Source organism: Tachypleus tridentatus, chromosome 13, assembly GCF_004210375.1.
Source record: "Tachypleus tridentatus isolate NWPU-2018 chromosome 13, ASM421037v1, whole genome shotgun sequence".
In the NCBI taxonomy this organism is placed as follows: domain Eukaryota; kingdom Metazoa; phylum Arthropoda; class Merostomata; order Xiphosura; family Limulidae; genus Tachypleus; species Tachypleus tridentatus.
Window position 1 is genome coordinate 125,599,931 of NC_134837.1, and position 17,941 is coordinate 125,617,871.

The 17,941-nt window shown below is 29.5% G+C and overlaps 1 protein-coding gene across 2 annotated transcripts in view; it reads right to left on the minus strand.

Moving 5' to 3' along the window:
* Positions 1-229: 229 nt before the first annotated feature.
* LOC143240063 (protein argonaute-2-like) overlaps positions 230-17,941 on the minus strand; it is a 42,688-nt gene continuing 24,976 nt past the window's right edge. Inside the window, exons 12-20 of one of the 2 annotated variants that reach the window (XM_076481907.1) lie at positions 11,834-11,956; positions 11,395-11,528; positions 10,446-10,630; positions 9,787-9,946; positions 7,970-8,060; positions 7,571-7,765; positions 7,158-7,394; positions 6,051-6,250; positions 230-5,057 (exon numbers count right to left, since the gene is read on the minus strand). In XM_076481907.1, coding sequence (XP_076338022.1) covers positions 4,949-5,057; positions 6,051-6,250; positions 7,158-7,394; positions 7,571-7,765; positions 7,970-8,060; positions 9,787-9,946; positions 10,446-10,630; positions 11,395-11,528; positions 11,834-11,956 — 1,434 coding nt within the window. In that variant the 3' untranslated portion in view covers positions 230-4,948. Of the gene's footprint in view, positions 5,058-6,050; positions 6,251-7,157; positions 7,395-7,570; positions 7,766-7,969; positions 8,061-9,786; positions 9,947-10,445; positions 10,631-11,394; positions 11,529-11,821; positions 11,957-17,941 lie in introns of both variants that reach the window. The other variant, XM_076481906.1, reaches the window with a different exon arrangement.

Here is a 17,941-nt window from a genome sequence, read left to right on the forward strand (position 1 = left end):
GAATTCTAATAATGTACATGTTGAACATACAGGCTTGTTTAGTTTATTTGTTGTTGACATTAAATGATGCAGAAACAGTTTGAAAATGGGCACAAAGGTTCTCTATCATATAAGAGACATTTCACCACATGGCATTTGCAGCAATAATTAATAAAAGAGCAGCGAATACCTTTTGTCACCACATTTTATAAAAATTTATGGCGTAAAAATGTCAGAAAATTACGTATTTGGTTTTGGTTTCAAATGAACACAAGTTTCTTATAAACTTTATTTCATTCAGTCACTACCTATACATTTGCCAGGCTTACCAATATATATTGGGATTACTCAATTCATAGTACTGTTAAGTTCACTGTGAATATGATTTTAAACTGAAAGCCACTTTGCTAACTCTGTTAGAGCTCTTTTTAACAATGCAAGTTCATTCATTCACACATACACTGAAACACTCATTTTCTTACCCACAGCTAGGAAATAACATTCCACTAGTGTACAAAATGACCACAGATTTTTAACACATGCAATTCAAATCAGGTCTAAGCAACTTAGTTAAACAAACACTTCCAAACATTTCGTTTCTCACATATGTGCATCTACAGTTCACAAAGTAAAATTTGTAACAAACAGTACATAAATTCATTTTCTGTTAAGGGTATGTGTAGACATATTTTGTAATATTACCAGCATGGTTTATATACACAAACATTTATACTTCAATCACTTTTTTAAAGTGTTCACAATCTTCAGGTACAAGCTCTACAAGTAAATTTTCTAAAATTATTCTGAGACAAATAGTTTTCAGATGTGTTATGCAAAGCCTTTTAATATCTTTTTTATTTCAAGAAAGAATGAGTAATGCAAATTAAGAAAGCTTTACCATCATACCGAGTAATATTTAATGAGATATTTAAACTATTCCTTTAGTAAAACTACTTTGAGATACTAAACATACCTCTAAAATTACATTAACATTTTTTTCCTCTCAAAATAAATTTTCATGGAATTTAATTATGTAAGTTCAACTAGTAAACCTGTTCTCAACTAAACTAAACAATGGGTTATTTTAAGTTTTTAAATAAAACCATTTTAAGGAAATTAATCAAACTTGATATTCGCTACTATACTAGAGGTTTTTTTTCTGGTTAATTTATTTCCTCAACTAACTATTACTTAAAATCTTTCTTAAATCAACAGAAAACACAGTATCAAGACAATATAAGAGACATTTAAAATGAAAATTCCAAAGATGGAAAAACCTTAGACACACACACACCAAAATAGTTGAAATGACAAATGATTAACTGACTGAATGACATGACAAATTGTTAAAGGTATAAAAACAAAGTCAAGAGCAATGCAGTTTGCAAAAATATAGCAAAAATGAATGGAAACAAATTCAAAATTTGCTGGAGTGTATTCATAGGAAAGGAATGTCAGTGCCGGCAACCAACGTGTTACCACTTAGTAGTAATACAGAATAAATAGTTTATCATGGTCAGGGGTTAGATCTCTTTACATGTAATGTACATACATTTCCATGAAAATGAAATCCAAATCCAAACACAGTTTCAGATGAGGTACAGTGTAAACTTTAATTTTAGAAAATCCCAAAATGGGAAATTGTAGTATTACGTAAATAACCATGTCAGTAATAAAATAAATATGTACCATGTAAATATAGTTTCAGACTGTTTTACACTAATGCACTTTATGTGCATGAGGTGAAATTCTACCTGACCAGATAATTGCAACTTTATCTTAAAATGTGGGCAGGTGACCTTTCTTTTTTAAACTCGACTCCTTTCCAATCACACTTACATAACTTCACATACTCACAGCAAATTAACCATTTTCTAATACAAATAAAACTTAAAATTTACATTCTCATAATTAATAATAATAAAAATGCTCACATGAGAATAGTTCACTTACCTGTCTTAGCAGCAGATTTATGATTGTTTGGGCCCAGGGGCTTGTGTTTTTTGCAGGCCCTATATCCCAGGTAATTTTACGTAGATTAAAACTATCAATGAACCCTCATTAAGGTCATGAGCCCTGGGGATGAGCCCTCTCTAGCCCCTACCTAAATACACCACTGACCTGTCTGACTTATGAACTAGCTCAATGACAAAAAACAATCACAAATATCAAATTAGCAGTCTACACACAAATTAAAACAAATTTCACATCTGCACCTATGTGCCAATTAATAATAAAATGGTTCACAATTTAAAAAGATTAATTTGTTTTGTTTTATGTTTAACAGTATAAAGTATTTCCCTTGAATATAAATAAAAAATGAAATACAAATAGTTTAAGTTGAAAAACGTTAAGCTACTACAATATAATAATTTGTTTAAATCATATAATTTACTTAAGTTGAAAAAATTGCTTTCTCAACATGCAAATTATTTAAACGTAGATTTTATGCAACTGTAATTAATATTTTCGAAAGAACAAATCTTAAAAATAAAATAAAACAAATAACCAACTAAGCTGATGGGCCTAAAAATATTTCTCCTCACAAATTACAATATCCTAATCTTACTCACAGGAAGTTTATAAGATCTAATCGGATTAAAATAGTGTTCCAGTCCTTTCCAATCTAAACAATTCTGTTACCCAAATAAGCACAATAAACTAAAATCTAGATAAATGTCCGACTTAGGTGAAAGATGAAGCATGAGTTACAATTTGTTTCTTATGCCATATTTACTTTCTGTACTTTGTTACTGGGTTAACAGATTATTTTATTAACTCTGATACAGTTTTAATTCAAATCTTCAAACCAACAAAAAAAAAATTTAGATTATTCAATGCCTTGTGAATCTTCTGTGTCTATAAAACATAATAAAACTATTAATTTACTTCTAATAGACTGAATAACTAAAATATTTATAAAAATAAATATTAATCTTATTTGGTGGTTAAAATATTACCAGGTTCAATTAATTTTTCATAAATGAACTTAAGAGGTCATGAAACGATTTGAAACTATACATAAAATTAAGGAAAAAACATTTCAAAATATATTTAACTTTAGTATAACCATCAATGTACACTTTACAATGTCACATTACACCCACACTGATAGGAGTCCCAAATACGTTAGATTTTACAAATAATACAGCTTTAAATAATCGATATATTCTGAAGATTTAATCTCTGGTTAGAAAGAAAAATTCGACAAAAACTGTTACACCCAGTAGTTTAATTACTTTTGTTAAAACCTTTTTTTTTATACTTAAGTGTAAAGTAGTTTGTTTTTTTCATTTCAAAATTGATGACAAAGTGATAAACACAGATAAATGTTTTGTCAGTACAATTAAGAACAGATATATATATAAAAAAGATATGAAAACTTGCAACACAATGGTGAGATGAACAATAATTTCAAATCACCTCATTTATAAAACTAAGACAATTCAGAATGAGACGATTAAAATTACCTGCCTTATAGGAAAGCTGAAGGAAAAAACAGCATAAAAAATCTCATTGTGTGTTGAGCCACTGAATACGTGTATTATAAATACACACATTCCCATGGTGGAACTTTTACGTTCAAAGTTCCCTTTACAAACAATAATAAAAAAAAATTAATGAATAGTTGAATTTATTTCTTGCTTTAAGTGTTGAATATATTTTTGTTGCTTTTCAAAATATAAAAAACCTGGAACTCAAGCTCAGGAGGATATTGTATTTCTTTAAGCATATTTGTGATAATTTCGATAACCTAATGGACATTTTTTGCAATTTGTTTCTGAAAACTTTCATTTGTAGCTCAAACAATTTCTTCCCACAGCAGATTGTTTAATGTTATAACACACCACAAAAATGTTGAATATTCATTCAAAGCAAAAAAATAGAGCAAAGGCCTAATTAGGAATTATTATGCAACCACTTTGTACTAACAATTAAAAGGATAAAAACAGCCCATAATAAGAAATATTATGTACAGGATTATTATGTACAAATTTAGTTCATTTTTTGATACAAACAAAGCATGGTTCTTGAAGCTGCTAATTTAGATGAATATTAGCAAACTCGAATGATGGCTTCTGAATGAATGTCTGATATTCATCTAAAAACATCAACACAAGCATTAGGAAGAAGTTCGAGGTGGCTCTTGATTTACATTTCATATCACAAGTACATTCTTTGCTTTTCTTAAAATACAGGTTATAAAAAAATTTAAAACCAATACACCATAAAACATAAGAAATCATTAAATATGGTTATCATTCTTCATAAATTCCCAATTATTCCACGACTTACAAAGCTCATCTGTGAAGTACTGGATTTTTGTCTACCGTCAGCTGACAAGGATATAGACACCCTGGACGAGTCCATAAATAAATCACTAGAACAAAAGGACTAAGACTGTAATTAGTTTAAAAATTAAATACACGTGGCTATGTAAGGTAGGCAAATAAAACCAGAATATGTGATGAATTTCTCTCTGCTCTGCCTGCCTTCTACAAGCCTTACAAAGAGAAGAAATGACCACTTTGATTAAAATGATGTGAAATTAGCAATAACTTATAAAGAGACCACCGGTTAACACAAACACAGTAAATACTAACTACTTTTACAACTCACTAAGCAGCTCTAGAAACACAGCTTGCTTTTAAAACAAAGTCTATTTGGTGTTTTCCATTCTTGACAGATAAATAACAGGTTAAAAAATAATAATGATAACAAAAAAAAAAAAAAAAGGGAAACAGGTCCTAATTGTATCAGTGATTCAATTGATCATTTTCTTGTGCAAAGCTACCAATACTAGACATCACACATAACACTGAACATTTCTCGGTAAAAACTGGGAACACATGGCCCTTTGTTAGAGGTTACCTGCCAAGAGTTGAAAGTTGATCAGGTACGGGAGTTGAAAAAGATGTCAAGTCACCAAAAACTATAGTCTTAAATCAAGCCCTATATTTTACCCTTGTCAGGCAAAGTACATCACTTTGTTGATGTCTGTATGAACTGTTACTGCACGAGCCATTGCCGTCGGAGTTCGATCTTCTCCATTTGCAGACTGGTAGCTGCCATCACCACTGTATGATAGAAAACTTGCTTTATTGTAGTTCACCACCTTTCACATATTAGTATTAATTACACTTCACCAGAAAATATGAATCAGTGATACACAGAAAAACAGAAGTTCATTCACAAAAAATTCTGATATTAAAACCCAAAGTTTAAAGATTATTAAAATGTCTTTTAAATTAAAAGAAAATATTTTAATACACCACACTTATATGGCAGCACTCTTGCCTCATGCAATGTTTCAATTACACTTAGTTTTTTTGTAAAAAAACACTTTTGAACCATCACTTCCAAGAACAGCCTCAATATGATGGTTTTAAAAATAAATTTATTTAGAATTTTCAAAAATTAAAATTAGAAGGTAAGATAAATAATACTAGACTGTGTTTTGGAATGAGATATGTAGTATGGGTTGTTTGCTCTTGTCTTAAACAGAAAACCAAAGGATTTTCTATTTTTGACCAAAACTCCCATATTGATTGTCACGGAATTATTTTGTCAGACAAGATAATCAACAGTATTACAACTTACAGAATTTTCATTTGGTCTTAAACAACTTTTATTTTAGCCTCTGGACCCATTTTAAAATGTCATGATTTATTTTCATTTTAACCTTTTGAGGGAAAATCAAACAAGTTTTACCAACACAGAATGTAAGAAGAGAACAAAATTAAGCCTTCAATAACAGATGTATCTCATGAAAATAATTTGTCCTGACACTTTCATACTTTTGTTTTTATAAGATCAAAAAAGGAAAATGAAACCAAGTATAGCTCAGTGATTATACATACTTTCCATATACTTAAGTGAAAATAAATTTCAATTCAACTACTTTAACCCATTTCAAAGAGAAACAAGTATTTTACCAATCTCACACTTATGAGGCAACATTTCCACACCATCACATTTTCCAATGAGGAGGAGGATTAATTTAATAACATGAAACTGTTTGCATCACTGTGTAAAGTTACGATTGTGAACAGTATTTCATGACGCCTTACCTATCGTGTTCTTTCTCTACTAAATGGTATCGAGCACGAAAGGCCACCAAGTGAGCATAGTAGGCTGGTGCAGGAATTGAGACAGAACGAGTACACCTAACGTACGTGTGACACAGCTGGTAAGTTAAACACTGGAGCTCATCAGCAGAAAACTGGTTGTCGTCCCACAAAACATGGTAGTGAGACGGTCGACTGGTGCCCTGAAAAAATTAAATTTAGCTAGTTCACATAATTGTCAATAAGGTTGCTTGTTCCCCATTTAGTTAGAGCAGTGCAATACTTTATAAATTACATGCATCAAACTCAAAGAAATATCTCGAACAACTTCCTCAGTTTTATAAGTAAACAAGGGTTGTTTCACTTAGACACTTTAATCCCAGTGTTAACTCCTTCTGCAAGAAAGTGTATACATAAGTTTGTACAGTGTTACATTCAAAATTTAATCCAAGATAATTAATGTATGTCAATAAACTTGGCATGAAAATGTAGTTTATAAATCAAATTGTTTTTATATAGTCATAACATTTAATACCTTACTTTCAAAAATAAATAAATCTAAAAATATCTCAGCTACAAACTCTCCACTTTAGAATATTTTTTAACAAATTATAATCATACGCTACACATAATTACAAACAATTTAATCTGCTTTTATGTTAGTTCTAACAACTTAATCAGTATGTCAAGGTAGATGATCTTAATAACAGGAGGTTCAATCAGGATTATTACAAAGGAATAACAGAGTGGACACATTTAAAATGATGAATAATCTTTTTAAAATATTGCCTTGTAGATTTAAGAACTTAAAACTTGCATATTATTAAAATATGGATGAAAGGAAAAAGTTTTGTAAAAGGTTGAATGCAATGCAATGAAACTTTATTTCATGCGCAGTTAAATATACCCAAGTGGATAGGGTTAAAATCTTTTCTTTAATACTGTCTCAACTGGAAAAGTGTTACTCATTTTCTAATATCCTACTTTTTAACAGATATTTAACTACATGAAACATTCCATTGCACAACATCTAAAGCAGAAAAATGAGAATACAGAGAATGTCCGTTTTGAAACTGTTCAACTACCTTGGAAAGTAGAAACATTAATTACCTGAATTCCTGCATGGCTACAAAGATAAAAGTCAAACTCTGTTGGATGTGTGATTCCAACATCAACCGTTGTTCCAGCAGGAATATTCCCACTCTTTCCAATCTGTTCTTTCTTGTCACTACAGAATAACCTGGTGTGGTGACGCTTCTGGACAACAATGAATGTAATACCAGGTTTGTAATCTGGTTCCAGTTTCATGCAAGATTCTCTCATAGCTAAAAGCTCATGTGCCAGGACCTGCAATATCATTAAAAGTGCTTAAAAAAGTTTCTGGATTTTAAGACATTTTTGGTAAAATTCACCACAATCAGACTCCAAAAATTAAGGTGAAACAGGGCCTAGGCTACAACAAAAACAGCACATTAATGTTTAAGAGAGCTTACATCTGAAAATGTTTTCCAATTTTCACCTACTTGACTAAACTGACCCTCTGAGACACCATCCCTGTACATGATGATACGGTTTGGTTTAAATCGAGTAGATTTATAAAACTGAATTAGTAGTTCTTTCACCATCGTTGATAGATCCTGAATATGTTCTTGCCTGTGCTGCTGAACACGAACAGTTGCAGCATAACGACTTGGATGAGCATCCATGCTCCCCACCACCTAGTGAGCACAGTATGAAATTTTCATCTATATTATGTAGTCTGATTAATTCCATTCAGAAAACTATTTCAATAGTATTGTAAATTATGACATAGAATGATTTCATGTATTCAGAATATTTAAATACTGATTTTTCTAATTATTTTACATGATTAAGGTTTATGATAATGTTATACTCACTACACTATGGTAAAGGACACTTACAGCAGCTATTGAAGGTTTCTTGTTATCACCAGCAGGGGGATGGGTTACATCAGCTCCCAGAAATATCACAGGTTCATTGAACACTTTAGGCCTAATGACAGAATGTAGACTAACATTTAAGGCCAAGGTAGGATGTTATACAACAACATTAACCCTATCACAACAAATTATGAGTCAAAGACCATGTTATCACATCTGTTGACTTGAATTCAAAATTCTATTGAACTATTACTGTATGAATTTAGGTCAATAAGTTTAGTATCAAATTGTAGATTATAATTCAAGTTTTAGCATTATACATTAGTTAATTTTTTAACTTAAAAAATAAATGAGCAAACACCCGAATATTGATTTTTTTGTGTATCATGTTGTATGTTGAATGCAGCACTGATTCAAATTAGATGTCTGTGATATCACAATACCAAGTATTTTGTTTCATATGAATTAAGGACTCAAATTTACAATATATAACATTAAATAAGAAACTTATCTTTCCATTTTGCTGATATCGATATAGTATCGATGTGTGTGTGTGTGTGTGTGTGTGTGTGTGTGTGTGTGTGTGCGTGTGTGGCGCGTACGCGCGTGCATGTGCGTGTATATATAAAACAAAATTTCATGTTTTCCATATGCAAAATTTTAAAAGACTTAGCAACCTACATCAAGTTGCAATCAAGTTCAAAGGTTAGTAGAGACAACTGTTTGCTTCACTTCTTTAGTTGCTGTTGTATATTTTAAGAAAAACAATTTAATAACTTTTTCTAAATAGTAATAACCCTATATACATATATAACTGAAATGTGATTGTATATAATAAAATATTACTAGTCCACTGAAACACAGCCAAGACGGGGTCACTGTAAAGGTTAAAGCCCAATTTTATATTATTAGATACAGTAACAAGTACACGTGCACCTTAATGCATGTTATTTAATGTTAGCCCTGCACAACTGGAAGGTCATAACAAAAACAGTAGATATATACTAAATGGATAATGTTATGACATTTAAACTATTCAGTCTAAACATGTGCTCTTGAGTAGCCATTCGTATTAATTCTATAATGAGAAAAGCATAATTTATTTCATAGTTTTTCTATGGTGGTTAGAAGGTCGGTCAAACTGACATACCCCACTTAGTTAAAGTAGAGAAAATAACAGACAAAATGTAAAGTCTTACTGAAAAAAATGACAAATATATTTAGGACGTTTTAGAGATTACACAGGTAACAGGTGAAATCTTTGGGACAAAGAATAGTTTTTTTAACTATAACATGAAATTAACTTTGCACTCAGATTAATAAAAAAACAGCCTCAATATTTTCACAAATTAATCTCCAGTGAAAAAAAAATCATTGAAAAATTCTGATTTTTGTGTTAAAAATTTGCAGTCTCTTCTAAAAGCTTACCAAATTATGTGAAGACACACATACTGCATCAAAAGTGTGCAAATATGTATACCAAGTCTGTCACAAGTGTTAATAGTTGTCCAGAATATATTGTTATAACAAAAAAAAGTTAATTTCAATATAGACAATCCAACTTTTGTATGCATTTGAAATAATAAACTAAATCACTTTATCTAACAGTTTATTCTCAAGTCTCAGGTTGGAGGTAACACACCATACAATTCACTAACTCAAAATATTATAAAATACATAGTTTTCTTTAAATAAAATACAATATCAATAGTTATGCACAAATAACAAGAAATATTTATCAAAAATATACAAAAATAATTTAAAAAACTCAGCTATGAATGGTTTCCACATACATATACACTAAAATGACACCAAGTGGAAATGCTACAAACACTTACCGAATACTTGGCACCAAGATGCTATTTATGCCCCCAAGTTTAACATTTATCTTCAGACAAAGATTAGACAGAGTCTGAGGGGAAGTTTTGTTGACATTTTTTGCCTGGACACACTGTGTGGCCATACCAAGTACAGTGTCTCCCACCCTTTTAACCTCCGCTAAAATAATAATAGTAGAATTATTTCTAAAAATTTTAGTAATAACCACTGTAAATATAAAAGTGTGAGTACTTCATATTATTAATAGATATTAAATACTAAAAGGCAAAATGGATATCCCCCAGGAATCTATTATAACTGAAATAACTAAACATTTTTGTCACAGTTCATCTGATAAACTGTTTACATGCATCACAAAATGACAGATTTAAGCTAAGTTAATATTTACATGAAAAAAAATTACATTTCTACAGAGGTTAGAACATTATCTTTCATGTCTGAATTTAAGACTTACAGAAAACAGCAATTCAGTAACAACAACCATAACACAGACAAAATATATGAAGTAATTAAAAACTTCAAAACAATATCTCAAAATCATGTTAAAATATGACACCAATCTAAGTATTAAAAATGTACATGGAACAGCAGACTCACAATCATAGCACATTGTAACAAGATATATAAAACATGAATAAAACAAGGCTGTCAAACTCACCATAAACAGGAGTCTTCCCTGGTAGTACGACTACAACCAGCTGTAAACCTTGGAATGTGGACTTCAGATAACGAAACATAGGTTCCACTTGGTCAGGTCCAGTAGCATACTTACAGAAACATGGCTGCCCAATGATTGGCATTCCTGCATCATTACTGATTTTCTGTAACTGCTGCGTGAAGTTCCTGTAACAATTTTATGGTGACCATGAGACAAACTTGTTTTCAATAAGTGACATAAGCCTCACTGTGAAATAGAAAATCTTCCATAGTCAGTAACTTTATCCTGAGTTAAAATATTTTCACCAATGGCAGTAATAAATAGTATGCTTGGAATGATTACTTGACAAAAATGTTTTCTAATTCTGATAGAATTAATCAACTATAATACACAGTAAATTCTAACATCAACTCCTCAAAATATAGATTAGTGGAGTGATACATAAAAATTGTCATATTCCTTCCAAAATTTTCCCTCAACTTTCCAAGTAAAGTTTGAGGTTCTTTAGACTTGCTCATGTGTTTCTGTCCGTCTGTAAAGACAATTATATTCCAACTATTCCACATAGTTTACATCACTTTGTATTGTAACCTAGCTATAAAACGTAATAAAAATTACAGAAAAAGATCCAACATGAATATTGCAACCTGACGGCAAACAATAAAACAAACCTTTTATATAGAAATTAATATTTGATCTAACCTAACATTAAACACGGTGAAATAAATGTGAAGAGTTTAAAAAAGAGGAATTAATTAGGTTATATTAAAAATGTCAACAATTGACACAGGTAATTGTATTTTTATAAACATGCAGGTTTTAAGATTTTATTTTTAAGTGAGTTGGAGGATGAAATTTATAACCTTCCTGGATTTTTTACAAATCCTTCAATTTTTCTAAGTTTGTGGCCATCCTCCATACAAGCATTTTAACAAAAAATGTGGCTAACCTTAATGCATCTTCTCTGCACGTTCGCTGAGGAGCAAAGCAAGCAATAGCCCAGACTCTTATCTCTATACCTGTATGAAACTGCTTTCCTCTCATGTCCCACACACCTTGGTTAGGGATAGCTTGCTGCCGAGTCTACAAATAACCAACATAGGAAGATGTCACAAATTAACACAGTAATAGATTTAGAACTTACTTTTCATTGAAAGGTTAATCTGAGTAAGATAAGATATGGCTAGGATTTTCCAGTACCTAGATGTTGTCAGGTTTAAATTCAATTAATTTACTGTAGTGACCGATTTTCCTCTAATCAAATTAATTTAAACTTTCAGTACTTTCTTCAAGAAAGTAAAACGAATAAATATAGCCTTATTATTTAACTTAATTCTAGTTTGTTTTTTCTACTTAAGTAATAAATCAATACACACACACGTACTAACCCGTCCTCCATACTGAAGCTTTGGTGGGGGTAAAATACGGCCCCGAACCTCCATCATTGTGCTGCTGATAGACAAACCAAATTCTCGCACGTATGGATCATTGTTGAAGTCTGCTTTTCGTACCTAAAATTGAATTGTTTTTCTCCTTTATCAAGTAGGCATAAATTCAAGAAGTAAAACAAAACAACAAAACCTATTTAAGTATTTCAGCACTACTATACAAAGAATTTTATTATTTAACTATAAAAAACATTAACCTATCACGTAACACTTCTTTGACATGCCATATTAAAAATTTGTGTGGGGAACTGATGGAACTGTTACTGCACCATGTGTCATGTACGTTATTAATAAAGTATTTTTCACTGCCTTTAATTACTAAAATGAGAATATACCAGTTAATCACTTCTAAACATTTACGTGTGTTTACAATAGTTTCTATCAGAGTCACCTTTCATTATGAATATAAAAAATGAAAGAAAATCAAGCTCTTTAAAGCAACTCTAAAGTACACACTTGAAAAAAAATCTAGGAATTCTAACAAACACTGATATTTACAACAAAAGTTTTGTACTTTTGTTAACAATTTTGTTCGAGTGCATTAATTTGCCCCCATAATCCTTTTAATTCATCCGTAATGGGTTTCAAATCAGAGGCATGTAAAAACAGTATGCAGTATCTTCCATCTACCATAAGTCACTGTCTAGAAGATATTTCATTCAATACTAGAACTTGTCAGCTGGGATGTACTTGCTGATTTGGCAGTAGCTTATAGTAGTAGAAGAAAAAATATAAAAACAGAAATGTTTCACTTACTAGGTCTAATTAACTCTTTAAAACTGGTTGTTTGTTTGGCTTTTATGGTGCAAACCAACTAGACTATCTGCACCAAACTGGTAAAAAAAATTAAAATTTTAAAATTTGTAAAAATGAATCATGTTAAAACAAAAGTTTAATTTTTGAATTAAAAACTTTAATTTAAATAATATTTTTATATCTAGTTTACAGCAGAAAGAGAGAAAGTAATACAAGTTGTAAAGGACTTTCTGTAGCATAATTTTATTTATTATAACTCGTCAGGATGACTAACAGGTAACCAACCAAAAATGCTATCGTCCCACCCCGTAGGGGGTATTCAAACAATGATTAAGCCACTGCAAAACAATACTGCTCAATAATCACTCCAATATCATTATACACAAACCCAGCCAGTAGGGCAAATCAAACTAATAAAACCTAACATTCCTAAAAATGAGACTTCCTCTACCTAAAAGATTTGTTGCCAAATCCATTTTTTTTTTTTTTTTTTACAATAATTCTAAGAATAATAATTTTTTTTTTAATCAGTTACCTACTTGGTAACAAACAACAACAAATAAAACCAAACAAATTTCAACATAACTTTTCCAATATATCAGTAATAATACATTTAATACCATTTACTGCTCCCACATTTAACAATAAATTTTTAAATTCCCAATTTAAATACTTTTTAGGAAAATATTTCATTCTTATACAATCATAATTTTTGCAATATAGAATTATGTGATCTTGTGTTCCTATCTCTCCACAGAGACAAATTAGATTTTCTATAAATTCTTGCTTGATAATCTGGGAAAACCCCATGATTTGTTAAAATCTGATTCATATAAAAATCTCCTCTACATCTATTAACATTTACTTTATTAAAATATTTATAACTGAATCTACCAACAGAAGTATCATCCCATCTTTGTTGCCGATTACTCAATAATTCTTTATTTAATTTTGTTTTAATTTGTTTTTTTACTATATCCAAATTCATCATCGATTACCATTCTATCTGTGGTTTCTTTACCCTTAAGATCTACTATTTCATTATAAATGATCCCAATGTGGACTTTAACCCAAACAAATGTAATATTAAATTTATTGTAGATGATATATTCTTTAATTCTATTAACTAAATAATTATTATCTTTACATGATTTAAGTGCCATTAATGATGACCTTGAATTAGAATAAATCGTAGCTTCATAAATATTTACCATGAAATCAAGTCTTAAAAATTGCAAACAGTTCAGCCATAAATACTGTTGTATTATCATTTAATCTAAACAAACTTTCATCTTTAATTTCATCATTATAAATATATATAAAAGCACATCCAACTTTATTAATTTTTGAACCATCTGTATAAAATTTATTACTAAACTGTTTTAAATCATCATAATACCAATTAAAACTGATTAATCCAAGGAGCTAAATTTAGCTCCATTAGAACTTCAATATTTTCTAGTCCTATTACTTCATCTTTTATTTTAACATTTTGTTTAAGATAAAACAGTTCATATAACTTAACACCAATTTCTAGTTTTAGATCTAAAGGGGGAATCCCTGTTAAAGTATTAAGTGTTAAACTATCTACACTTTTATAGGTCTTTGCGATGGGTAATATTGCAATTCTTTGAATTTGCAAAATTTTGTTTTTAATTCTTTCTGTATATTCAAACCAGATCTCATATCCATATGTTATCATTTTTTTCCATACTTAATTTATAAATATCTTTCAAAATATGGTTTCAGGCCCCAAGTGGCTCTTGAAATCTGCTTTAATTTTTGAATAATATTAACTTTTACTTTTAACAAAATTAAGATGCAATAGCCAATTAAGTTTCATATCAATTATAATACCTAAGTGTTTCAGCTCTTTGTGAATTTAATTATTTTATTACTAATAGTAATTGTCGGTACATGCATAATATTCTCACCTTCATAAATTATAATGAAATTTGATTTATCTATATTAAGTTTTAAGTTATCTAAAATCCAGTTGTTAACCTTATTTAATATATCCTCAGACAATGACAAATAGATATGAAGCTTTTGCTTGCATTAAAATAATGGTGTCATCAGCAAATGCTTGTATGTACGCCTTATTCATACTCTTTAATTTTAACATTCCATCAATGTAAAGGTTCCACAGAATAGGACCCAAACTAGATCCTTGGGAAATCCCCTTATTATATTTCTTATTTATACCTTCTATTAAAACTTTAAAATCAATAATCACCTTTTTCAACTTCAAAGGTATTTTTAGATTATTTAAATGTTTTATTAAGATCATGATGTCCACTGAGTTAAAAGCATTTTTAAAATCCAAAGAGATTAATAATGTAATGCACTTGTTATTTATACTTTCATAAACATTTTTTAAGTTTCTGTAATGCATGAAGAGTAGATCTCTTCTCATAAATCAATATTGTATATCAATTAATTTAAATTTCTCAATAAAGTAGGTCAATCTATATTTCGAAATCATAGAAAATATTTTACCCCAAATGGGAAAAAGGCATATTAGTCTATAACTACTAGGAAGCATTATATCTTTACCTTTTTTATAGATGAGAGTCACCTTAGCCTTTTTCCAAACTAGCAGAAAAATTAAATTGTTATAACAAAAATTTAATACTTTAACAAACCAATTTTTGTTGGCAAATTATATTTCTTTGATTACAGGCAACTTTAAATTATCATATCCAGGAGCTTTATTATCCTCCATCTCTCCAATGACTTTATTAATTTCATACTCTGTAATATTATCTCCATTTATATTCAAATCAATATCATTATTATCCTGTATCCCATTGCAAAAACCTATTCTAGAGACCATCTGATCATAATTCACCCATGGAAAGTGATAAGTATTTCATTTATAGCTTCATTTCTATTTTTTATAATATCCCCATCTTTATCCTTTATTTCATTAATCTGTAAGTATTTCTTCTTTCTATCCATGGTAGTTTTATATGGAACACCAAAGATATTACCAGTAATATAATTTATTAAAGCTTCTTTTTCAGTGAAAATAATTAATCTTTTATATTTTGCTTGCTGTTTCCTACATTCCAATTTGTAATATTGTCTGAAGTTAATGTCTTTAGTCTTTTGAAATCTTCTCCATAAAGCTCTCACTTTACTCCTGAAGATTTTTAGCTTGGTATTCCACCAGTAAGCTTGTTTGTATCCTTTATGTTATTCTTATTCCTTGAATTGTTTAAATAAATCTCTAACTTTTTGAGTAAATTTTAATAAATAATTATCAATATTATCTTTATTGATTACCTCATCTTTAATCTCATTTATATATTCTCTTATTTCTATTTTCAAATCCAACCAATTAAGTTTATTTATATTTATAAATTCATTATCCATTTTTATATCAAAGTTTGAAAATTGCAATTCCAGCATATTATGATCACTATTAGTAATGTAATCAGTAACTTCAAAATGAATATCAAATTCGTTATTATACTTTATCATGGCCAAATCAATCCAGCTTTCCCCTCTAATTGAGAAGTTGATATAGAATCTGAATTAAGTAGTACAAATTCATTTAAATCCATAAAGTTAGTAACTGAAAACCCCCTATCATCAAGTGGCCTCTGGCCCCAAACTTCTGACTTAGCATTGAAATCACCTCAAATTAAAATAATTTTATTATTATGCTTTCTAATAAAATTTTGTAACATATTAACATATCAATAACTCCTGATGGGGAGCAGTAAATACTAATCACAATCATAATAAAATTTTCATAAGTAATTATAATACAAACCAAATTGTTTGTACAAAATAAAACATAGTAATTAATATTTTTATTGTTAATAATAATCCCTGCCTTCAGGATATCAAAACAAAAAACAATTCTCATACTTTCAGAGAAATGAGCTATATTTTGCTCAAAATAATACGGTTCATTTATGGAAATAATATCCATATTTCTTTGTAGGATGTCTTGATTGAGTTGCAGATTGGCTACTCGCACCACTGCCAAATTAATACGAGTAACAAAAAGAAAAGAATTTAAAACACTAGCCATAATCAATATGTGAAATTATACGATCAATTTCCTTAAGATAAATCCTACAAACATAATCCATACAAGAATGATTCACATTAAATTCTGTATTAAATTAAATTTAAATTTTATTAACAGGTAAGTCAAACATCAGCATCAGTCACCTGAAGTTGACCTTTCTAGTTCTGGTTTGAGTTGACGTCACAGCTGTTTTCTAATTTTGTATCAAACTAATTTTACTTTATTTCATAAAAGGAATAATGTAAAAAAGTCTAATTTATTAATTAAAAACTTAAATAATGTTAAAAAGCCAATGGCCTTTAAAAACCTAAAACATTTGTAAGGTGGACAGTGTCACCTTTGCCAATCTTTAAATCTGCATCCAGTCAAATATTCAAACTTACAGTATCTGATAAGATTTATGTCTCTTGGGTTAAAAACTTATTCAAACCCTGTTATCATTATATATTTTATAAGGTATGGTATTAATATTTACTATGACAATGTGAAAATAATTCTAGCAAAACACCAAATTGAGTTTAAAATGGTTAAGTGTGGAAAAAAAAATGTTGCCAATACAAGTTTTACAAATATACCCTAGAGGCTTTATTGCTTGGCAAGCTTTTAGCATTTACCATTATATCATTTTTTTTCCACTGCATATAAATGGTTTTTCTGGTGAACTTTTGAGATAGTTTAAGGTTGAACCAACCCATGAGTTCTAGTATTTAAAACACTTTGAACACCAAACTTTTGTGGTACTGAGCAGACAGAAGGTGAAATGTTACTTTTATATCTCTCTGATATCAAATCTATATCCTGTCAATAAGAATTTTTGACAAAATACATCAAGAGTGAGGCATAACTCATTTCAAATATTATGCCTAAAAGTTCCAAATACTGTCAGCTTTTGAAATGTAAGTGTCAAACACTAAAGTCTGACTTCACATAATTTATGATGTAGTTTACTGTTCAGACCATATTCAAAGCTTTAAAAGTTTATTAAATCCTTTACAATATTATTCACTCAGCAACCTAAAACTCCAATATAGAAAAAAAAAAACTTTTGTAAAAAATACCCAAAACAATATAACCAAAGATAATGGACACAAAATATAACAAACCTATAAGAAATTACTAAATTATATAACAATTTAAAAAAATAAGGAATACTTGCCATCCTACAACTGTGTTTAATGGAGAAAAGATATATAGATATTCTTAGTTTAATAATAGGCTACACAAGAAACAATTCGTTTTTGCATCTT